Source organism: Miniopterus schreibersii, assembly GCF_964146895.1.
Source record: "Miniopterus schreibersii genome assembly, chromosome: 4".
Classification (NCBI taxonomy): Eukaryota; Metazoa; Chordata; class Mammalia; order Chiroptera; family Miniopteridae; genus Miniopterus; species Miniopterus schreibersii.
The window spans coordinates 43,041,264-43,066,059 of NC_138105.1; the positions used below are offsets into that span (position 1 = coordinate 43,041,264).

The 24,796-nt window shown below is 42.6% G+C and overlaps 1 protein-coding gene across 3 annotated transcripts in view; it reads left to right on the top strand.

Annotated features, from left to right (window-relative positions):
* Positions 1-280: 280 nt before the first annotated feature.
* ARHGAP10 (Rho GTPase activating protein 10) overlaps positions 281-24,796 on the top strand; it is a 250,505-nt gene continuing 225,989 nt past the window's right edge. Inside the window, exons 1-2 of one of the 3 annotated variants that reach the window (XM_081134741.1) lie at positions 281-341; positions 1,173-1,282. Coding sequence is in view for 1 of the 3 variants with exons in the window: in XM_081134740.1 (XP_080990866.1) it covers positions 1,129-1,282 (154 nt within the window). In the remaining 2 variants the exon portion in view is untranslated. Of the gene's footprint in view, positions 342-541; positions 593-897; positions 1,283-24,796 lie in introns of those variants that run through there. The other 2 variants (XM_081134742.1, XM_081134740.1) reach the window with 2 other exon arrangements.

The following is a 24,796-nucleotide window of genomic DNA, read 5'->3' on the forward strand; positions in this document are numbered from 1 at the left end:
CAGTTGATTTGTTTTAGGTATAAATTTCAGTAATCTAAAAAAGGTTTAACTTTTTTAGGGAACACACGGAATAGTTAACTTTTCCAGGTGCACTGACAAATTCTCATCTGATCATTAACCCGCCTCTCGAAAACCACACCTCACCTGGCATTTGTTTTCTGGTGTTTAATTTTAGAACAATGAAGATCGTCCTTACCTACCCAAGCAAATGTAATCTGCTGACTACAACAGAAACAACTCTTCAGTGGTTTAGCCACCCTGGCCCTCCCAAGTCCTTCGGTGTGGATACGCAGAATATATCACCGATGCTACCGGCCCCCAAGACAACGCTGCCTGCCTTTGTAAGGCTTTCAATCTAAAGCGGAGATTTATTATGCATTTTACTTTAAGTGAAGGAGGAACGTGAATGAGGAAAAGAGAGCAAGTCCATTTACAGCTGAGGGACGGTCCGTTCCAGGATAAATGAAATGAGTCAATCATTTCCCCCAGCAGCTACACCTCGGAGTTACGTCGTCCGGCTGGGGGGATTAGAGGCTGCTATTAAGACTCCCCTTCCTTGTCCCGGTCGAGTCCCTGCCTCGGGGAGCCTACGGTGAATCACCCCGAAAAGGGGAGCGGGAGCGAAGGGGAGGGGCGCGCGCCCCCGGGCTGGAGGAGAGCCGCGGGACGAGATTCTAATCCAGGGCCGGGGAGCCTCGGAAGGAAGAGGAGGGGCCACGGCGCGTGGGGAAGAGAAGGAAGAGGCGTCCGGGGAAAGGCAGGGAAGGGAGAGGAGTGGAGGAGAGGAAGAAAGAAGGCGGAGGGAGAAGAAGGGGGCGAGCGGGGCGGGCCCGGGAGGCGCCCGGGGCGGGGCGGCCTCGCGCCTCGGGGAGGGTGCTGGGCGCGGGGGCCGCGCGGGGCGGGGCCGTGGGCGCCCGAGCTGCGGCGGGGCTGCCGGGAGCGGGGCGCGCGATCCTCCGAGCGGCCAGACTCGGCTCCGAGGGGCATGTCGGCGCCGCGCTCGCCCTGCGCCGCGGGCTGCTAGCTTCCCCGGGACTTCCTGCCGGCGCCGCGCACCTGGCCGCCGCCGCAGGCCGGGCTCGGGCTGTAGCGCGCCGCGGGCGGCCGGGCGCGCGGGCGGCTGCAGTCATGGGGCTGCAGCCCCTGGAGTTCAGCGACTGCTACCTCGACAGCCCGTGGTTCAGGGAGAGGGTCCGCGCCCACGAAGCGGAGCTCGAGAGGACCAACAAGTTCATCAAAGAGCTCATCAAGGACGGGAAGAACCTCATCGCGGCGACCAAAAGTAAGCGGGAACCTGGGCGCGGGTGGGCTGGGGCGCGGCGGGGCCGGGAGGAGCCTCTCCCGGGGTGAGGCGGGCTGTCCCGTGCCCGAGGCCGGAGACCGGAGGACCTGAGGTTCATTCAGGACCGGGAGGGCCTGGGGTCTTTTCTCTTCGACTCCCAGGCGGCTGGCCGCAAGTCCCCTTCCCCGCTCCTACCCCAGGGCCAGGAGCCATGCGTGGGAGACCCGTCCACGAGCCCGCCACCCCCAGCCGGGCGCCCCTCGGTGGCTGCGTTCCCCGCCGGACAGCCCACGGGCAGGTTTTATGGCACCGTAAAGCTGCTCACAGCCTCCTACGAAACAGAAACATCAGTTTTACTAGTTTTGTCTTGTGATCTTTCAAAAGAACTTCCCCGAGGGTTCTTTGAAAACCTGCAGGGTGTTGAATTGCACCCTTCCCTTGTCAATTTCTGAACTTCCCGGACAGTCTGGTCCTGGGTCCTTCACTGTGCCAAACCAGAAAGTCCACCTGGCCGCATTCCTGCCCTCCTCCTGCGCCGAGGAGGGGGTCACGGACGGGCTTGGGAGCGAGCAGCCAGCCAGCCTGCCCTCCGGCCCTAGGGAGCGCTGTCTGCAAGTAGGGGATTCCACCCCGGCCGGCTGGATGCCTTCCTCCCTGGTGCTTCAGTACCTTTTGAAAGACTCGGAAGTGAAGTGGCCACAGAAGAAATTGTGTGTGTGTGTGTCTGAGTGTCTGAGAAGAGTCTTTCTAGGAGGGAGGTGGGCTGAGACTCATGCTGGATCACTGAGTTGGTGATGCTGCTGTTAATGGGGAGGCATTAGCTCCAGTGAGAAGCTGGGCAGCCTGACCACACCTGTAACCCATAGCCCGTTCTGAGGATGCCTCTGACTGCGCCCTCTTTGTCTTCTAAAAGACCTGCCCATACAGCAGGCTGGGGCTGGGGGCAGTATCCAGCCTCGCAATCTGTGTTAGGGTCTTTATCTCTTCCCTCACTTCTCAATTTAGTACTTTCCAGCCTTGGGAGTTCGACCCTTGTAGCCATCACCTCTAGGAAAAATACCCCATGTCACTGCCCCCTCCCCTTTCATTAAGGAAGATTAAACATACTGAACAAACTGTCTGAAGTCACCAGCATAGTGCCTGGAACAGTAAATATCCGCGTAATGAATAAGTTGGAGTAAAGTTTAATGAGAAGAATTTAGTGAGCCATCCTTGTAATTTTGGAAGCAAGTCACTCAGCTGCTCTGGATAACGGCCAAGGTTCCTTTTGGTTCTGTGACCTCTTTGATGTTGCAAAATGAGGATAGGGAATCACTTCGTGTGGGGCATGTGACTAGTGGGCTTGTTTGGTTGATGGCTCTCCAGTGACCAGTGCCTTGGCATTGGGTATGTGTTGGGTGGGAAGCAGGGAGGGGCTGTAAATATGTAGGAGTGAGTGTAGAAAGGCAGGGGCCAGGAGAAGGGCAGTGTGTGTGTGCACACCCACACACACAGTGCTCATGAAGTGTGGTATTAACCAGTGTCACAGGCTGGGGAGTGGACCTTCCCTCTTACTGGCTGTAGAATCTCCCTCTGGAGTTAGGGAGCTGAAGAGAGAGGCTTTGGTGTGGAGAGAGACAGATGGCAAAGCCAGTTTGGCCACTGGTAGAAAGCTATTTATGTGACTGCATATTAGCTCTTCTGCCAAGCAGGACACATGCCTGGTGTTCCAGCAGCAGCTAGTGCTTCGGGGGGGGGGGGGGGGCAACTCTTAGCCTTCCTGCCCAGAATATAGACTTTGGTGAATTTGTAAATTGGTATCATATTCCTTTTGATTCTGGACCTTTACCATAAGAAACATAATTTATAATCATGCTTAAGAGAGCAACCAGAAAGTATCCTTTTTCTCATCATGTTTAATTAACTTAAATTTTTTCCCAGAATGTGATAAAAACACAGCTTTGGCTTACAAGCTTTTGTCAATTTAGGAAGACACTACCTTTGCCCAGCTCATGCCTTAAACTTTACTTCTAGCTCCTCTAGAAGATTAAGAGCACTGGACTTAAGTCAGGACAACTGAGTTTAATTCACCTTCACTGTTAGGGCCTGGCTACATGACAGTTGGGCAGGTCACTTAATTCTTTTATGCCCAGTTTCTCTTGCCCTACTTCTAAGAGACATTAGGAAGGTTCTGCAGTGTTTGGAAATTGCTTGATTAGTTCATTTGAAATTGCAGCCTACGTCAGTCATTTGCCTAACTAGTTCAGCCTTCCCATAACATCTGAGAGTCAAGAAGTCCAGAAAGGACGTGAGGCGTGTGGAAGGAGGTGCAGCGAGCATAACAATCACCTAGGACAGGCTGCTTAAATTTTGAGTGTTTTACATTGTTTTTGCTAACATGGCATTTTGTGCATTGTCAGAATTGTGTGTTTAAGTGATTTCTGTTCTTAATTTCCCTGTAAGATGCCTCTTGCATGCACTAGATACTTGTTGGATTTATGTAATTTTGATCTCCTGATGTTTTGATTATTCTACAGATATGTAAAGATATTGGAGGGGGTTCTGTGGGACCTGGAGGCTTACTGCTGAGTTCAGTTATGTAGCAATCAGAAAATACTTAGCACCTACAATTTGTCAAATATTGGGATTGAGATAAAAAAAGAGGTAATTGAGTTCATTGTCCTCAAGTTGAATAAAGTTTGATCTAGGAAACGTGTCCTCTCTGTATTGTGCTAAGTTCTTGAAGAAAAAAAGGGTACATAGACACACAGGGTAAAAGGTTAACAATTCAGTGACAAGTCAATATTCTGACCTTTATAAAAGCCAGGAATAAGAGTTGGTTGTAGGTTAGAGTGGAGGTTTGCTGGAAGTCTGGGAACTCCTTGGTGTTTTAAGTAAGGACTAGAACCTTGTTAGATTGGAAACAGCTGAGAAGAAACCAGACCACCAACAGCGTTTGAGGATGACAAGGAGATCAGTTTGGCTAGAATAGAGATTTTCATTTCGGGGAGCAGGATGGGCTGAATGGAAAGGTCAGTTTCAGATTATGGAAATCCACCAAAGCGAGGTTGGGAGTGGGGACTTTATCCTGTGGAGAATGGCTGGAGGTTTCCAGCGGAAGCCAGACATAGTAGGAAAGAGATGGCTGAGAGAGAGTGTGACATCTGTGTGGGGTGGAGAGAGCCGTGACGGTGGGGAGGAGCTCCAGAGAGGAGAGTCCTGGATCCTTGACTTACGTGGTAGAGTGGAGATCATTCTCTCAGTTCAATGGAGTCTTTGTTTAAATGGCTTTTTAAGTCCTTTTTTTCCACCCCAGTCCTTTCCTTTCCTAGAATAACCAGTGTCTTCTTTCAGTACAGTTTAAACTTTTGTAAACCTTTCACTGATGTCTGTGTAGTTTCAGGTGCTTATGATCTATAGACACGTGTGGCATATTTGCCAGAAACAGCAATAAGCCATGTATGCTTCTCTTACAAATTTTACATTAGGCATTCTTGAGAGAATATAATCTATGCTAGAAGGAAATACATTTTATTATTTTTTTTAACCCTAACCTGAGGATATATTTATTGATGAGAGAGAGAGCGAGAGAGCGAGACATTGCTGTGAGAGAGAAACATTGATGGATCGGTTGCCTCCCGTACTGGCCCCGACCGACATCAAATCTGCAGCCTGGGGATGCGCCCTGACGGGGAATCAAACTGCACCCTCTTTGCTGCATGGGACAAGGCTCCAAACCGCTGAGTCACACTGGCCAGGGCCCCAAATACATATTTTTAAAACAAACATTTACTCGGGTATATAAAATGCTCTTCAGTAAACTTAGATTGTCTAGCTGTGTGTATGAGAGAGAGAGTGTGTGTGTGTAGGGCCCCTCATGTGTGAGCCTGCTCTTATCACAGATGCGGGAAGAAGGTCAGCGGCAGCGGGGATTAGAATTTAAGTCTTCCAAGTCTTGTTTTAGTACTGCTTTTAGGCTTTGCTATGCTAATGATTTTTGCCTTGTTTTCCTCAGGACAACATAAAAATTCCCTTTTGTTGTCTCGGTGTTTATTGTTTCTGAGCAGTGGTTCATGTGGTAATTTCTTCTGGAGAAATTTCTTGAGTTGCTCTTGCATCGAAACCTAGGGAAATTTGGAAGACTTAAAAGAATTTCACTTCAACTCGAGCCTCAGTTTCCTTTTTTGTAAAATGGGACTGCTGCAGAAAGCCTTGAGGATTGACTAAAACGGCGTGAAAGTGTTGAAAATACAGGTGTAAAGTGGTCATGTAGATTGTGTTGTTCGCCCAGCCAACATTTTTTTCCTCTCTAACAATGCAAATTTTGTTCAAGGGTCTACACCTTTTCAGGGATATGTGTTTAGCAGTAATTCTGATTCGTCTAACTCAGTGGTTCTCAATTGTGGCTGACCTTTAGAATCACGTGGGAAGCTGTAAAAAGGACCTGCAGTTGGGGTTGAGAATCACTGAATTCTGTCTCAGTTGTGGTAAACCTCTCCTCTGGGCCAGTAACTAGTTTAAAAATGAGGAGGTAGCTCAGTTCTGGCCAGTGAGACACTGAGGAAAGTCTGCTGGAGACTTCAGGGAAGATTTCCTTTTGTGTGTGGGGTCTCATGAAAAGAGTTCTTAACTTTTCTCTGGTGTCTGGTTGTGTTGCCTAGTGCCTCTGCCACCATCATGAGACTGAGTGAAGCCAAAGTTAGGACTGTGGAGCAGAGAGGTAACTGAGTCTAATTTTTGATGCCACTGTGGAGTCACGAATTCTGTGCTGGAGCCCACCTGTGGGTATCTTGTTGAATGACATAAGCCAGTTTCAGTTGGGTTTTCTGCTACTTAGCACCCTAATTTTGATGGAGCAGTATAACTGGAAATATTGTGCTGCTGTTCCTATTAAGTGGAATTTAGAAAGATATAGAAATAAAATGCTATTTAAAAATATAACTTTTTACCCTGGCCGGCATGACTTAGTGGGTAGAGTGTTGCGCACCTATGGGTTGTGGGTTCGATTCCCAGTCAAGGGTACATACCTGAGTTGCAGGTTTGTGCTCTGGGTTGCAGGTTCGATCCCTGGTTGGGTTGGGAAGCTAGCAGGAGGCAGCCAATGGATGTGTCTCTCACATCAATGTTTCTCTCTCTCTTGCTCTCTCTCTCCTCTCCCCCTCCCCCCCTCCTTTCTACTCTCTCTGGAAAATCAGTGGAAAAAATATCCTCTGGTGAGAATTGATGACAACAAAAAATATTATTTTTCTCTGAATGGAAAAGCATACTCATATATATTCTTTGCCCCAAAGAAATCACATGGACACCCCTCTGTGCCCCCCCCTACCCGAGAGTCTTAAACTCTCGCTTGGGTTTTTACTACAGGGGCCTGCTCTCCAATATGAATGTAGACTTGCTGTAAAAATAATTACTATCAGACTGGAGCTGGGCTGTGGACCTAGGCAGGCTTAAAAGCTTTAGATACTTTACACATGCAGGTGGTCCCTGACTCCATTTAGAGTAGTTCTTATTTAGAGCCCTCCAGCAGCTGGAGCCATGTTTATTTAGAATGTTTTACTGCTTAGTTTGCTGGTCAGTTACCTGGATCTCTCTGACACATTGCCTTTTTCCTGTCCTCCCAGCTGCTCAGGTTCCTTCGACCACCTCCTTTGTGCTTATTTTTTTTTGCGGGGGACTAGAGAGCATTGTTGGCTTTTGGAAGAGGAGGATATTTCTGTGTTTAATCCTTTCCCCCCCTTTTTTTAATATATACATATTTTTATTTTTTTTTTAATTTTAAATATATCTTTATTGATTTCAGAGAGAGGAAAGGAGAGGGAGAGAGAGAGACAGAAACATCAATGATGAGAGAGTCATTGATCAAGCCCGCAACCCGGGCATGTGCCCTGACCGGGAATCGAACCCCGATCGCCTGGATCCTAGGTTGACGCTCAACCGCTGAGCCACACCCGGCCGGGCCATATTTTATTTTTAGAGAGAGAGGAAGGGAGAAGGGAGAGAGAGAAATATCAGTGTGAGAAACATTGATTAGCTGCCTCCTGCACGCCCCTACCGGGAATCAAACCTGCAACCCCGGTACGTGCCTTTGACTGGGAATTGAACCCTTCCATCAGCTGGCTGATGCTCCAACCACTGAGTCACACTGGCTGGGGCGTGTTTAATCTTTAAAATGGCTGATGAGACAGAATGATAAGGAAGATTAAGATCGTAGGCTGAGGTATTAGTGTGTCTGGGTCTGCAGCGTAGCTCAGCCACTCACTAGTGGTGGTCAGGTTGCTTAGCTTTTCTGTATCAGTGTTGTCATCTGTAAAACGGAGATGATTATTCTTTCTACCATAGAAGGTTACTACTTGGATGAAATGAGTTAATACATGTAAGGTATTTAGAATAAGCACTCTTAATCATTATGATGTATTGTCTAAATTGTTACATGTGTTTTAATATCGAGACCCCTTTCTTGCCTGAAAAATAGGTGCTGTGCCCAGAGACTAATATTTAACCTTTTAGTACTTATTTACCCTAAGAGTATATTTGTTCAAATCATTCCCTGTGTCGAAGAAGATAGACAAACTTGTCAAACTGTTGAAAGGATTCTAAGGTTTGAATGTAGTTCAGGATGCTGGAAAATCTTGAAGGTAAGTTGATAAAGCTAAGTAGCATCTTGGGAAAAATATTTTCCAGAACTTATCTCTGATTCTCAAAGATTTGAAGAGGAAATAGAAGGTGTCATTAAGGCTGCTGTTGTAAATCTAGCAAGCCATCTGCTGCGGAGGCTCATGCATTCAGCGGCAGGCCTCTCTTCCAGGGGGTGGTAAGGAAGAGTGGAGATGACCAAGAGAGCTCTGCTCAAGGTCTTGAGATGACACCATCAATGACTGGAGCCTTCAGATGCTTAAACATTACAGTGGTACTGTCGGGGGATATTAACTATAGTGATTAACATTCAGGAAATCCTAACAACTTAATAAGACAGTGCTTGTGTTTGCTATGGGAAATCCACAATGAGAAAAAGAAAGCGGCCAGAGACATCTGAAAGAGGGGTGGGTATTCTGAAGAGCTATTAGGTAATCCTGTTCTCTACAAAAGAATCATTAAAGTCCCCAGGACAAATTCCTAAGGAAGCTGTTCTGAAACCTCTGTGGCTCTAATAGCCATATGATTTTGTGGGTTTTTTTTTTTTGCATTGTAAGAGAGGCAAATATAAAACTATCGGATAGTCTGCAAGTTGCTATAAATCATGCTTTAAGAGATTGCTGACTATGTGGCAGTGAATAGGTGAACTGTTTACGTTGGACCATGGTTAATAACACATGGTGTCTTCCGTAGGTGTTTTAGTTTGATGTTAGAAACATAGCTATGAAAATACTCATTTGAAATTCTGTGTTGTCTTAAGTTGCCTTTGACTGTCTACATCTTGTTTAAAGAAAAGTTGGCTTTATCTCAGGATTTGCAGAAGAGTGTTTAGACATTTCTAGATTATAAAACTGATTAAGGGTGTCTTGGATGTTTTACTAGGTTCCTTTCAGTGAAATTTCATTCTGGAGACAAATAGGTGATTCCAGACTACATCTGAAAAGTGTTTTATATTATTTAAGGTGTGTATAATTTAAATAATTTTAATAATAGTAGCTAACTTTTATTAAGCATTTACTGTTTGCTTTACTTTGTGTTAAATTCAGGGCAGGCATTATATTATTTAACACGAAGACTTACTTGGTGAAGTATGTTATTATTTACACCATTTTGGAGATTAGGATACTGAATTTAGAGAGACTAATAGCTTGTCCAGATCACTCAATTTGTCAGTGGTGGAGCTGGAATGTCAACCCACATTTGTCTGACTCCAAAACCCTTAACCACAATTATAAGCTGTCTCCATAAAGGGGTGTAACTGCGGTCTTCTGTTAGGGGAAGTTATGATAAATCCTGGTTATCAGGAATGTGTGTACATTTCATGATCTAGTTATGAGACTGTTCTTATAATAAGCTCAGCACAATGGCCATGATTTATAATAGGAATTTTAAGGCTCCCTGGGATGATTATTGTAAATAAAACTAATGGCTAACTTGTATAGTATAAACATCAGAGACTGGGTTGATTTAGCGCCGCTTACTAGATACAGACCTGCACGTGAAAAAAAAAAAAAGACTGAGCTTCCTTCCACTCAGTCTTTCTGTCTCTTACGTCCACCTCTGTCCTTCTTTTAGACCCCTTTTCCTCACCATTCACCCTTCAGTAAATTTTAATTTTGTTCTCATATTTTAGTATTAGGCTTTTTTCCTTTAAAAGTTTGTGAGATATTTTAGAGATATAAAAAGATATTAAGAATCTCATTATAGACATCTTTGTATTTGCCTCTCAATTTAAGAAATAAAAGCTTCTCCAGTAGCAAGTATCTCAAATCTGGTGTTTACTATTCCCAGGCATTTTAATTCATCTGAACGCATCCCTAAAGAATAGTACATTTTGCATGTTTTTAGACTTATATAGTGGTTTCATACTTTGTGTTCTGCAACTACTTTTTCCCCTCAACATCATATTTATGAGATTCATACATATGGATATGTGTGGCTCTGTTTAATTTAGTTCAAACTCTTTTTTTCTGCAAGTGGCTTTTAAAAAGACTTTGTTAATTGATGTTATGTAAATAACATGAGAGTTCTACGATGTACCTTATATCCATGCATTTTTTTGGTATGAAACAATATATTTAGAGAATTTATTCAGTAGAAAAGCCTTAATTAATTTTATAAAATTCAAAACACTAGCTTTGACACCAATTTATAAATAATGAATCCATGAATTTTGAAGACATTTAACAATATTTTTAAAAATATTTTTAAGTTATAAGCATAGTGTGGATCATCAGAGCAAGCCAGTTTAAATTTCAGGATTGTAAAAAATAACTGTTCTGACTCATGAACAACAACAACAAAATCTTTAAAAGCTTTTTTGCTGTATTGAAGCTAGACTTTAGTAATAGTAGGCAGAGAAAAAATGATGTTTGTATTTACAAACACAGTGTGCATTAAGTACTGTCAGTCTAGTTAGGTCGGATGAACATGATTTTTAGGCAGGGATTGGTCGGTATTTTGTGATAGGCCTCAAAGCAAACAGGAACCACAGCCTGCTTTACTTGCTTATCCTAATACAGGAGCATAATTTATAGACTAGCCAAGGGGATGCTTTTGTAATGAGAAGGCCTTGACATCCTCCTCTTTAAACAAACAGGCACACACACACACTGAAAAACCCCTGACGCTTTCCATTCTTAGGGCAGGCATCTCTCTGAGCTTCAAGATCCCCAGGAATCACACCTGCGACGCTCCCACTGCTGGGCCTGCCTCCCAGGTTGAACTAGAATTTCCTCCCCGCGTTTCCTGAGGAAGATGTTAATTCCCTGCCGCTTAATATTTCAACGCTGAGTGTGCGCTCTCCTTCCTTGTTGACTTGTTCACCCACAGGCCCCGTCTGCCTTCCAGCACCATCTAATAGTGAGTCATGGCGAGGCATGTGGCTGGAGGAAGTCAGTTGGGCCAAAGTAGTGTCACCTCAGGTCTGAATACAGGGTGCTTCATACTCTTAAAAAAAAAAAAAGAATGCTTTTATCTCTGACTATAAAGTTGGATCTACTACTTAATAGCCCAGTAGGCCTTGGGCAAGCTGCTTAAACCTTCAGTGCCTAACTTTCTGTTTCTTTATTAGTAAAACGTAGATAGTAAGATACCTTATGGGGTGATGTTATTTATTCCTCATGTTACATATTGAAAGATCTTAGAACTCTGCTTGGCCCATAGGAGGCGGGGCAGGAGGAGGGGCTGGAGGAGGAGCCTCTTCTTTTTTCTTAGAATGCTGTCCTGACTTCCTTTGTTGAACTTGAGCACAGTTACAGCTTTACCAGTAGTGACAGTAGAAATAGCCTGCGAGCACATTCTTTCTTTCTTTTAAGCTTACAGTATTTTGAAGCACGGGACTGAATATAGGCCTCTTATTTATTAAATAGGAGAAAACATCTGTAGTCATGTGTCGTGGTCCAGCATATTACTGAAGATCTTTGCTTGTAAGTGTTGGGGACAAAGCCAAAAAAGTACAAGGCAGTGGGAGTGTCACTGACATGTCATTAGGTTTATCTGAGAATCTGGCAGATAGTACTTTTGTCACTCTGACGAGTAGTATTGTTTTTCTTTTGTGAAACGCAGGTCAAAGGCAGCACCGTGAAGACATTAAAAACCATGGTCTTTGAAGTTAGATTTATGTACTGTGACCTTGGGTCATTTGCTTAATTTCTCTGTGCCTTGATTTCCTGTTCCGTAAAATGTGGATACTAATTTCATCTCCCTTAATGTTGCTAACATTAAATTGTTAATTATTTGGAGAGCACTTAGAAAATGGTCTGAACCATAGTGAACCCTCTATGTGTTTGCTAAGTATAGAAACAAATTTAAAAATCTGTTCTGTCCTCACTATAATGATGTCATTTATGACAGTGGGGGAGAAGTGTCATTCCAGGTGATTGAATCCCACCTATTGTGGACTAATTGCTAGAGGTTTAACAGTGCATAGAGACCCTGTGTCTTTGCAGAATTTAGAGTAATGGTGGGGGAGACAGAAGATCAATTAAACAAGCGATGTTATTCACATTGTTGGGATTGCTTGGCCATAGTTAACAGGACTAACTATGTTAAGAGGTCAAAGAAGACTTCAAGGAAGTAGTAACTCCTAAGCTGAAACCAAAAGGAAGGCTTAGGAGCGTTTCATGCTGAGGGTAGGGAAGAATTCTCTAAGCACAGGGAAATGTGGCCTGGAGGCCAGAGAGCATGAGCTGTAGAGGAAGAAGAGCTCAGGGGGGTTGGGGAGTGGGGCAGGGAGCCAGTGCAGAGCGGGAAGAATGGGTGGCTACAGAGGGGCAGGGGCAGGGTTGGGACGGGCCTGGTGAAGCAGGTTAAGGCAGACTTCATTCTGAGGACAGCAGGAAGTGATTGAAACATTTTGAGCATGGGCTTGGCATCATTTGAGTTATACATTAGAAATGTTTCTCAGGTTGCTGTTCGAGAATGGATTTGAGGAAAGCAGGACTGGAGGTCAGTCACCTAGGCCAGACTTTGGTGGCAGGAGAGGCAGGTTCTGGAGGAGTCAGGATTTAGGGGCTGCAGGCTTTGTCAGGTGATTGGGTGTGGGGGCCGAGGAAGGAGGCATCTGAGATGATTCCTCAGCTCCAGTCTTGGGCAGCTGAGTGCTGTTGACCAAGGTAGTCTAGCTAGAGGAATAGGTTTTGTGGGAGAGAGAGGATACATTTTTGGTTTTGAATATGTTGAGGCTGAGATATCCAATGGGCATAGTGTGTTTCTTTTATGAGCGTGTATTTTAGGAATAGGTAGCAGAGCTAGAGAAATGTGAAGATTCTGGGGACACAGCATACAAATAGGAATTGATACCATGTAACTCGATAGTAAACCTCCCCAGAGAGAGAACGTAGACAGAGAAGGCAGGGTGGCTTAGGGGAAGTCCTGAGGAACACCAGCTTTTAAGGAGAGTGTAGAAGAAGAGCTTGAGAAGGGTATTTGAGAGCAGTAGCCGCTGACAGAGAGAGGTGGAATACCGGGAGGGGATTGCACAAGCCAAGGACAAAGAATGTTTCAGAAAGTACGAGGGAGCAGACAAGGTTATGCTACGGAGGTCAAGTATGATAACTCCAGGTGACATTGCATTAGCAAGACTGTCCTTGGCAATAGCTGGGAGAGTGGTTTGTGGTACAGCAGGGATGGGAGCCCAGTGGCCGAGGGTTGAGAAGACATTTTGAGGGAAAGACATAAGCCTCTGGTGTACGGATAGCTCTCCCAAATCATTGGTTCATGGGTGAGATTTGAATCACACAAAGAAAGTATCTAGTAGAGAGGAGAGCAATGATTCAGGGAATATTCCAGAGTAGAAAGTGGTTCTGAATATAGAAAAACATGAGATTCAGATTCCAGGGGATGGGAGAAAACACCTTTCATCTATTTAAATAACAGAAGGGGTGGAAATGATGGGTGCACACCCAGGCAGATTTGTAAATTTGTTTCAGGACATTGAGTCAGTTACTAATGGGTGCATTTTAGAGGCAAGATAGTTTTCAGTAATTAATTGTTTTAATTTCTTCCCAAACACATTTTTTTTCTGGTTAATGAATAATATCTGACTTGTAAGAGTTGTGTCATAGTAGGTTTGAATTGGGTGGGATGGAATATAGATGTTAAACTATTAATAAGAAGAGGTAATGGGAAGGGGAGAAAAAATAGGAGTAAAATGTCTGGGTAAACAGCCCTCAAAGCACCAAGAAATAACTTTCTCTCAGACTTTTTATTCTGCTGGCTCTTAAAGTTGAATACGTCATTTAAATACTACTTAATCTTGGTTTTAAAAAATGTGTTAAACCAAAACATTTTTTTTTTTTCTTTTTCACTGGAAGACACTGCTGATTTTTGTGTTTTATCTCAGTGGAATCGAGCTGGTTCTCTTTGGATTCCACAGAGAAGAAAACGCTTCCAGCAACATCTGGGAAAATTCAACTTTCTGCCTTTCTGTCTGAGAGAAGAAAACCCAGAAGAGTTAAAAGTGCAGTAATTGTTTGTGATCTAGAAATAGCTTTTCCTCCCATTTTCAGCTAAGTGAACAGGTTCAGTTTAAGAAACGATTGCTAAAGGAAAGACATTCTTAAGAAAGATGTAAGTCTGCGAGCGCAGCGGTGTACAGACAGCCCTCCTCTTCCCTTTGGGCCTGGCCGTACCGACTGCAGGCGCACAGTGTGCCTTCCAGGAGGTGAAGTGTGGAGGCTCTCAGGTTCTTCAAAGGGAGGGATTCAGGACTTCAGTGGAGAAGTTCATGGCTTTTGACCCTGGAGCCAGAGTTGATGGCCTGTTTTTGTGGAAACCATAGGCTAGGGTTCAAAATTAATCTGAACACCCCTCTTTTTCCTTGGTTAAATTTTTGGCATAAAACATATTACAGATACTTATTCATTTCCTTCAGTCACAAGTGAGAGAAACCCAACCAAAACTAGTTGAAGCAAAAGGAGGGAATTTTTCAGCCCTCTGGGTGAAGTCTGAGGAAGGGGGCTTGTTTTACGTGCACCGGAACCCAAGGATTCAAACACTGTCATTAGGTCTTTTTCTGCATTTCCCTCAATTGCTTTGACCCTCAGATTGCTATTCTTTCCATGATGGCAATAGTTGAAGGTTCATGTGTTTTTTATTCTGAGAATTGTAGAGGAGAGCAACTCCTTTTCCTTAGAGCTGTTGCTCTCAAATAGATGATTTTGACGCCCTGAAAACATTTTTGGTTGTCATAATTGGGAGGTGCTCCTGGCATCTAGTGGGTAGACGCCAGCGATGCTGCTAAACATCCTACAATGCTCAGGACAGCCTCCCTACAACAGAGAGCGAGCCAGCTCCATGTGTTCATTGTGTTGAAGTTAAGAAACCCTGCTTTAGAGATAGGGAGACCATATAGTCTAAATCAGGATACTTTTGAGAGTAAAATTATGCCAGGACAACAGGCATAAGCTGGGATTGCCCAGCATGAACCTGGACGTGTGGTTGCCCTCCCTAAATGGCCCGTCCGTCCCAGGTTACTTAGCCAGCCTGGACCACTGAGACATGGCAGGTGGTATACTTCAGCCAGCCTGGTGATGCGCCAACCACTGGGGTGAGGAAGCAGGCGGCAGGTGATTGTCGCCTTCAATGGAATATCAAGGCCCAACACAAAGAGATGTGCAGAACATAGAAAAAAGATGATATCCAGTATGCGAGAGAACTTGCGTTTTTGGAAGTGACTTGACTGTTTGTCTGGGCCTAGGGCTTTGCATGGCAAATGAGGCTCTGTGAACATAGCAAGTCAAAATAACCATGCCTTCTATGTTCTTCCATTGCTTAGTTGGTTAATTTTAACCAAAATAGAGAAGGGTGGGAGAGATGGGAGGGTGGAAATAAAGACTGTGGTCTGTGCAACTTGCCTGGGTACAAGGTCAAGGTTCTCAATATGTGTTGATTAGTGTGTGTGCCTTACAGTATTTGACTTGTGAAGTACGGAGTGACTACGGCATTTTATTGATCATTGTGGAAAACGCTTAAATTGTTAATATTTATAACATTTTTAACTTGTTATAGGCCAAGAAAATACTTAAAAAATTAAATAGTGATTTGCTGGCTTACTTTAAATTTCTGACACTGACAGTGCTCCTGTTTAGTTTTAGAGAGAGTATTGTTGAGAAAAGCTTTCAGGTGACTGACAGAATAGATTGAGTAATTTTACATTCTTTATCCTTTTAAACAAAGAGAACTATTCTTTTTTTGAGTGTTTCTTCTGATTATCATTGTTATTTTTCAATTTTTTTTCTTTTTGTAATAACAGTGCTTTCTTTTTGTAAGAATGAGTTTGAAGACTTAAAAGCTTTATACTATGTAAGATATGGAAATCAATATATTGGCTCTCCCACTCAGTACTTATTCTCTGTTAGAAAACTTTAAGGGCTTGACTTCCTCAATGCACAGTTAACTTATTGTAACTTGAATTGGAAAATAGAGTATTTTAAAATCTGTTATTTATTTTAAAATTGCATAGTGATAAACCTCAAGGAAATGGTAGAATATTTACATGTGAGGAAAAATATAGATAATGAATATATGGAAAAATTTATAGCTTTGCTAAAACAAAAGTAACTTTGAAAGTATTATTTTATACAAATTTCTTTATTGAGGTGGTCAAAGGAAACTATTCTTGAACCAAACTTAGAGCTGTTTTTTTTCTTTCTTTCTAATTTTATATATTCCTGTTTTAATTTTAAAATTGAAATCAATTGAGAAATTTTGTAAGCATCCCAAAAAGTTATCTAAAGAAGTTATAGTTTTCTAAAATTGTGTGCTCGTCTCTGGAAATATTTTCTTAGTGCATTTTATTGGGCATGCCGGATAGTTTCTAAAGGAAGGATTTGAACGTAGGTAAGTGGACTTATTGGAGTATTTTCATTGATAGTCTTAGGGGAACTGAGATGGTTAAATAAAATACGATGTGAATTCTGAAATGTTTTAGAATTGACTGCTATGTCTTCATTGATATCCTCTAAAAGGCTTGTAATGCCATGCAGAGCAGCCTGTTGATGAACAGTCATACATCCAGAAACAGGATGTATCACCTAACCACAGTTAACAGTTTTTTGTTTGCTGTGAGATGGTTCAGTGCTTTCTGGCAGTGTCTGTAGGACTGATTTATCTTGACAATCACAGAACAAAAAGGTTTGAAAAAGTGCTTCTTTGTCCAGAGAACAAAGAGAGGCAAGTTTGTAAAGACCTTCAAATTTTGTGACTTTGAAGTTTCTGTTCCAGAAGTTTTAAAGGTGAAAGTGTAGTTTTGAGTGACTGGGCTTCCTCAGTTTAATGTATGACAGTGAGAGCAGAATAGAAAGGCCTGGAAGATTGGTTTCATCGTGGAAGCTAGTGCATTAGTGTGCATTTGACCTTTGAAAGGTGTTGAAGGGACACCTTAGAATGAAGGGTGCTGGATTGTGGTATCTGTTTAATGAATGGATACCCAAACTCAGAGTTTATATTAGGAAGAAAAGTTAGAATAGAAGGGAATGGAATTAATATGCATTGAGCTCTGTGGGCTTCCAGTGTGTGTGTGTATGTGTGTGTGTGTGTAAAATCTAATCATAGTTTAGATATAAGTAAACCACGTTTATTATGTAAGAGGGATAGTGTGTCCTTTAAAGTGAATTGTAATTTCACAGCTTATTTTTTGTGTGTGCATGTGAATGTCCATTTTTACATGTTGAATTTGTTTAAATGAAGGTGCATATAAAATATCTTCAATTTGAAACAGTAATAAGTAGATCATCTTAAATTAGAAATGTTAGATTTTATTTTAATTGACCTGATAATCTATGTATGTTTATCTATTGGTAGAAGTTTTCTGAAATGTATGAAAACAAATTTATAAGTTTACTAGAAATAATCATAATAATGGTGTTGGTTGTAGTAGCAGTAACATGTAAAAAGGTGTTTTAAATTTTTTTTTTTTTTTGTAGCACTTACTGTGTAAATGTGCAAGCCTTTCAGATGAGTTAGCATTTACTTCTGTGACAACAGCCCTATTTGGTAGTTACTCTTGTAGCCACTTAGGAACCTGGGTTTCGGTAGGTCGTTACTTGCCCAAGGCCTCTGCCAGTTACACACTGTCTCTGAAGCCCTTAGTGTTCTAGATGCTCGTTCGTTATCACCATTGATAGTATTTCACAAATCAGGTTTGCCACATTATCTTGTGTAAAGGCACAAGGGAGGGGAGGGTTAAGTCTGTAAAGCTTTTTAAATTTTCCATGAAGTGATAGAAACTTTTTGTAAGCTATGAAAAGTCACAGGAAAAGAAGTCGTTTTCAGATAATCTGGATTATATTATTCTACTTGTATTACAAAAAAATAAAAAAAATCACTGTTTGCCTTTAAACCAAAGCAGAATTTAAAAAGTAACGTAATTGGTAATGATCTTGAGGGCACATAGGTTCGATTCCCGGTCAGGGCACATGCCTGGGTTGCAGGCTCGATCAATGACTTTCTCATCATTGATGTTTCTCTCTCTCTCCTCCTCCTTTCCTCTCTCTGAGATCAATAAAGATATATTAAAAAAAAAAGAGTGAACATTCCTAAAGACCTTGATGCCGCTCACCTTGCTCACATTGCAGAGCCCAGTAGACTCTCAGCCCCTCTAGGGCAGAGTCTGTTTTTAGTCCCCCACTGGTGCCTACAGCAGTGCTTGGCCTCATAGGTGTTGGATTGACACTTGCTGAGCAAATGCCCGAGTCGCCCCTGGAATGTAGGAAGTTGGAAGTCTTTCAAATCGTGAGAGGTTGGGTGATACCAGGAAAGAAGCAGGTAAAAATGTGAGAATCGGAGGCCTTTGCTTCCTGTCCTGTTCCTGAGCCACTGATGCAAGGCAGAAAGGGCCTTATGTAACTTTGTACCACTTGTCCATTAGCTATCCCAGCTCCTCTAGTACATCCCTGCTGAGTACTATTGTACTGATGAAAATAACCAAAGTCATAAGGCCCAGGAGGGGAAAGTGGCTGCAGTCTGGTTAGAAAGTTGTTTTGGCCTCAGTTGAGTTGACAAGTCTTCGGAACATGAAGACAGACCCAGGAGGAGTTAAGGCAAGTTGGGGATGCATGCAGATCCTTCTAAGGACCCCAAACTGCCTCTGGATGGAAGGAAAAACCCAGAGCGGTGGTTGTAAGTGAGTAGTTTATTTCTTTCGGTTGGCTTTCTATTGTCATTCCTTAGTGATAGTTTCTGTTTAATATGCTGAAAGTTGTACACAAATTTTTAAAATCTGTCTCCATATAGAGTTAAATAGTATGAGTGAATTTTCACAGTTACACATGCGTCAAGGTAGGGTATTCATGTCTAATTTGCTTCACATAAAGAAAAATAACAAGAGACAAATAAAAACGGATTTTGCTATACTATTAGGTTGTATATTTTTAAAATTAGATTTATAATATGGCACGGTCCCTGAAGGAATACTAAAATCCTTTCAAAATGATGGCTTTAAAAGAATTCACAAGCAGTAATGAGAAAATACAAGCAAACATATTATTTAAGCACAACCAAAGCTGTGATGTGAGAAGTACTTGTTATTTTAAGAAGAACACAATGTCATGGTTTTCCTTATTACATTTTTCTTACATAACCAGTCCTTGTGATAAACTCAGCCTGGACATTCTGTGTTCATGGTATCGCTTCCCATTTAATCTGCCCTTGAAAATTACTGCCCGGCATTCTGTCCCACTGGACTGTAAACAGGAAGGGACTCTCGCTATAGGAATATCAGTGCCATGTCATCAAGAAAAAAAGACAGGGCTCTTTTTGAAAACATTACTGCCATTGCCTTTTCTTTGGTAAGCTGCTGATTGTGTATTTTTTAGGGAATAACTTTACTTTTGCCCTTATAAAAACAGTAAATAGATACCTCCCTCTTGTCTTTCTCTTGTCCTTATATTGTGTAGGTGACACTTTTCTATTTGTCCCTTTTAGAAGCTGTGCTGCCACTATAGAAGGCAGGGGTGTGCGTGCTTGGGTGTGGGTGTGTAGGTAGTAAGTACATGGTGAGTGAGCCTCTGGGGCTGTTCTGTGTGTATGTTGTCCTTGGTTTATATGGAAGTATTTATCCCACTTCTGTGCTGAGGAGCAATGCACCAGCAACAACTGGCTGCATGTAACAGAAAAGCCAGTTCACAGACCTTGACCAAGTTAGTGAGTTTTTTTTCTCACATAATAAGTCACCCAGGAGGTGGTTGCTGGCTGGTTGCCGAGGCTGAGGATTCTCTGTTTCTTGGCCTTTCCCTCATCCTTGCAAGATGGCTTAGCTATTACACCCCACCCCTTGCAAGGAGAAAAGGCAGAAAGAAAGAAAGGAAAAATCTGCATCATAGGCATTGCTCCGTGTTTAGGAGAGAGTCTGTCTGGTCCAGCTCTGGGGAGGTCACTGGTCAGCCCGTCTGTCGGCTGCTCTTGGATCTGGTGCCTGCCGCTGTCCAAGTATCTGTAACTTGTGACATAGAACAGGTTTTCCCAAGATAGCCCCCTGTCCAGGGCCTGGAAGCAGAAGGGCAGGCTGAGTGAGGGGCAGGCACAATATAAGGAGGAAACTTGCACATGTGCCATAGCTTCCTTTGTGTTTTATAATCATTTCTTTATTGAAAGGAACTTTTTTCCACCTCACCTTACAAAGAATGTGGTGCAGTTACATATGAATAAAACTTTGGCCAATACTTTTTTTTTTGGGGGGGGGACACTTTTTAAAAACAGATTTATTGAAGTATAATTCACCCACCATACAATTCACCCATTTAAAGAGTATAATTCAGTGGGTTTTAAGTATGTTCACAGATATGTGCAGCCATCACCACAGTCAATTTTAGAACATTTTCCTCACCCCAAAAAAGAAATCCTGTATCTCTTGGGCTCATACTTTCTGATGCTGATAATAGTGCTGTTCACAGCTAGGCCTTTTCTGACCACGATGTTTCAATTTGCACCCCTCCCCCATTCTTTCTCCCCCTTGCCTGCCTATTGTACACGCCAGAGCACTTATCCATGTCTTCTGTATTGGTATGTATCTACTTTAATTATTGTCTGTTTTTCTCAGAATGTAAGCTTTATGGAGACAGGGTTTTTGTCTTGTAGTGTCTAGCACATGGTAGGTACTCAGATGTTTGCTGAATGAATTAATATTAATATGTGAAGCTTCCAGTTACTCGTACTGTATTGTGTTAAGAACTCTGTACATTATCTCATCTAAGAGCTGTTATCTCCATTTTACTCATATAGAAACTGAAGTCAGAGGTGGAATAACTTGCCCCAAGAAGGTAACTGGTGGAGCAAACTTATGATTCAAAGTGTAGGTCATTGCTATCCACTAAAGATCTAATGTAAGCCAGTTATATACATAATTTGAACATTTCTAGTAACTGCATTAAAAAAAGTAAGAGACATTCATTTTAATAATATATTTTATTTAATTCAGTATATCAAAAATGTTATTTCAGCTTAAAAAGTATAATCAATATAAAATTATTTGTGAGATATTTTGCAGTTTTTTCAAACGGAATCTTTGGAATCCAGTGTGCATTTTATGCTCACAGTACGTAGCCATCGAGAGCACATTTCAAGTGCTCAGCAGCCCATTTGTAGAGGCTGACCATTTTCTAAAAGCTTAGTTTGCTTGCTTAGCTCTTTGGGTTATTACAAGAACCTCAGGAGGGAAGTACGTCAGGTCCCAATGCCTGTCTAGCTAGCACAGAAATTCTGTAGAAGATGATATGCAGAACTCAAGGGCTGAAGTAAGTAGTCTGTCCAGATTCACCAGGTTTCCACTTGGCAGGGCTGGGAGTTGAATCCAGCTCTCATGAGGCTTCGGCTGGCCCTTCAACATGAAAGGTTCATGGTTTGTCCCCAAGTCCATGCTTGGCCTTCTCAGGGACTCACTCTTTCAAGATGCCCAGACATTCTTTGTCGCTGACTTCAGACTTTTATCATTTTGACCCCTCCCATTTTCCCCTTTTGTTTTGAACCCTGTCACTCCTTCCCTACCCTAATTCATTTGTATTCATTCTTCTTTCAGACTGGGTTCCTTTTAAGTCTTTATTATTTCCCCATATTCTCCCCTAGAAGTTCCCTGTCTTGCCCCTTTCATGATAGATAACTTACAAAAAGCAAGAAAAAGACATTAATTGGTTGACTTGGTTATCTCAGGGCCAGTTAATTGGCTGGTAGTACAGAACTAGGTGAAGAAAAGATTTTCTCATTTGTGGCTGGTTTCTCAATGTCCCGGTTGAAGAGGTGCTACGCTAGTCTCTTCTGGGGGTAGTAGGAAAACCCTGCTGCCCCTGTGGGTGGTGGGTGGGGCCTCCCCCTGGATGAGAGATGGGAGTTCCTGGGTGGCTGCTAGCTTGCCAGGCTTGAGGAAATGGGGGGTTGGAACGGAAGGCCATTGTGAAGCTAGGGACCCTTGAATGACAACTGGAAAAGAGCTACTTGTGGATAATAATTTCTGAGAGGCAGTTTGATAAGTTAAGGCTGTCCTCTTTATAGTTCCCTGGCATTACATGTATTTAAAATGGTTTATATCATCTCTAGGGTCTCCCTCACCCCCCTTTTTTTTCTTTAATATATCTTTATTGATTTCAGAGAGAGGAAAGGAGAGGGGGAGAGAGAAACATCAATGATGAGAGAGAGTCATTGATTGGCTGCCTCCTGCACGCCCCCGACTGGGGATCAAGCCCGCAACCCAGGCATGTGCCCTGACTGGGAATCGAACCCCAATCGCCTGATCCTAGGTCGATGCTCAACCGCTGAGCCAGGCTGGCCGGGCCCACCCCCCCCTTTAATAATAATTTCTTCACTGACCACAAGTGCGTTCAGTGTGTGTTTTGTATTTGCATGTGGCTTCTTTGTTACTTTTTTTGGGTGGTTGTGGCAACAGCACTCAGTCCAAGCCACACGAGTCGGCAGAATCGCTAGTGGTTCCTCTGACTGGAAACTTGGTATTTATATTTACTTCCCCTGCTCTCCATGGGAGAAGCAGCAGTGTTTCATGAATGGAAGGGGTGCTCTTGTTGGGGAGCTAGCTGTTGTATCTGGCTTTCAAGTGTATCCGTTATAAAATGTAATTGCATGGCTGGTGGTTCAGTTGGCTGGAACACGGTCCTGTACACCAAAAGGTTGTGGGTTCGATTCTTGGTCAGGGTGCATACCCACGTTGCGGGTTCAGTTCCCAGTCAGGGTGTGTGTGGTAGGCAACCAATCGATGTTTCTCTCTCACATTGATGTTTCTCTCCCTCTCTTTCTCTCTCTCTCTCTCTCTAAAATCAGTGAAAAAAATATCCTCGAGTGAGGGTTAATTAAAAAAAAATAATTGCATGGAATTCTGGAACAAAATAAGGGCAAACCACTGTATGAATTGGGAAATCTGTCTGTTCAAAATACGTGGGCTAGTTTCCTTGCCTAGTACTGGACTGTTAAGATTTTGTGCTGATTGGTGTTAAGCAATTTTTAAGGTGATTTTAAGAAGGCGTAACTAGGACAAAAGAAGGAAAAAAGCTGAGTTGAATTAAATGAGTAGCCACTTGCTTCAACCTTTCTCGGCAGCAGCAGCAGCAGCGTCTTTTCTTGTGTTCATTCTCTTGATTTGGTTTTCATGCTCGTTCCTAGATCAGAAACTGCCACATTCTTCACCGTTAGAAATTCATTCCTTTTGGAATGTAAATATCATACCCATTAATGTTATCTTCTAATGGATCATAGGCTTTAGCATTGGTACGTTTTTTTTTTCAGCCTTATTGAGGTATGACTGACAAATACAATTGTAAGATATTTAAAGTGTGTAACAGGATGATTCAGTACATATATTATGAAAGGATTCCTTTTGTTGTTGACATATTTGTAAGCACTTGTTGAAGCAGACATGGAAAGGTATGAGTATTGTTGGAGTTGGTGTAATAACCAGGAAGCGAAATTATTTTTTTCTCGACTATATGCACTAGGGAGGGCCGTAGGGTGGACTGTTAGTAATAAAAGAACAGGTATCTGCTACTCACCTACTCTCTATCCCATTTACTAGGAATTATGAAAGAGAACAGCAGATTTTAACAGTTGAGACAAGCAAGACTTTGACAGGACCTAAACACAGGACAGTAATATCAGAATGAGTTAGCCAACTAATGGTAGAATATAGAGACAGGAGACCCATCATAAGGATATATAAGACTTATTGCAAGATGGATATTATAGAACAGTGGCTCTCAACTCCCACTATGCAGTAAAATCAAATGGGAAACTTAAAATGCTGATGCCTTAGAAAAAAAATGACTGAGTAGTTTTATTTTACTTGCTTTGGGATGAAGGCTGGGTGCTGGTATATTTGAGAGCTCCAAGGTGATGCTCATGTATAGCCAGGGTTGAGAACGACTGGTATGGACCATGAAGTAAGCCTTGAACTTCAGTGGAAATCTGAATCACCTAGGGTGCTCATTGCAAATGCAGTTTCTGGTGTAGTGTTCTTGGGCTACCCTTTCAGAAACACTGTGGTAGGTGTGGGATGTTGGGTAATAAGATCAGTGGGCACTGAATGGGGTTGGGCAGGTTTCATGGAAATTGAGACATGAGCAAATGTGTAATGTACAGGATTCAGAAGAAAACAGGGTGGGAAAGTATAAGGTATATTTGGGGCATTGATATAGTTGGTTTTGGTAGGGGAGGTAGAGGGCCTTCAGTGCCACTTAATGGAGCTTAGGATTTGAATTATTGGGCTTGGAGAGACTTGAGGGTGGAGAGCCTGGCCTGAGCTAGCCCTGAGCAAGCTAGGTAACTAAACAACATCCAGAGGGTTGGAGCCCTGAACACTTTAGGGGAGGTGACTTGGGAACTGTTGTCTGTCTCATTTCATATGGGCTTCTATGCGGTAATTGTGACATTTGAGCCCAAATCTTCTAAATTTGGAGTAAATTTAGCAAACATTTATTAAATGCATTTTACATGATACACTGAGGAGCTATAGGTTATTTTTTAATAAAATGCTCGAATGCTTTGTTGCTGACACATTTATATAAACCTTAAAGACTCACCAGACACGACCCATCCGACCAGGTTGAAAAATAGCAACCGTGACTTTCATTTGTGCACACATTCTAATATCATGGTCAGGGCTCATTGGAAATGTTGTAATCAGGACAGTTGGCAATGTTTTGATGATCTTGGGGATTTGACAAATACAGTTGTTTTGTGTTGCAGGTTTTATCAGGCTGATACTGGAAGACTACGGGTTCTTTGGGAGGATTTTCAAATATATAGTTTGGGCCATGGGACTCTTTGAGTATCTAATACAAGCAAGAGCTGCCTTTCCACAAAAATGTACAGATACATGTAATCTTGCTTATAATTTTAGGCCTTTGGAGTCATCCAAGTCAATTTATAACCCCTGTAGGTATTTATGGCTCCAAGTTGATCCTT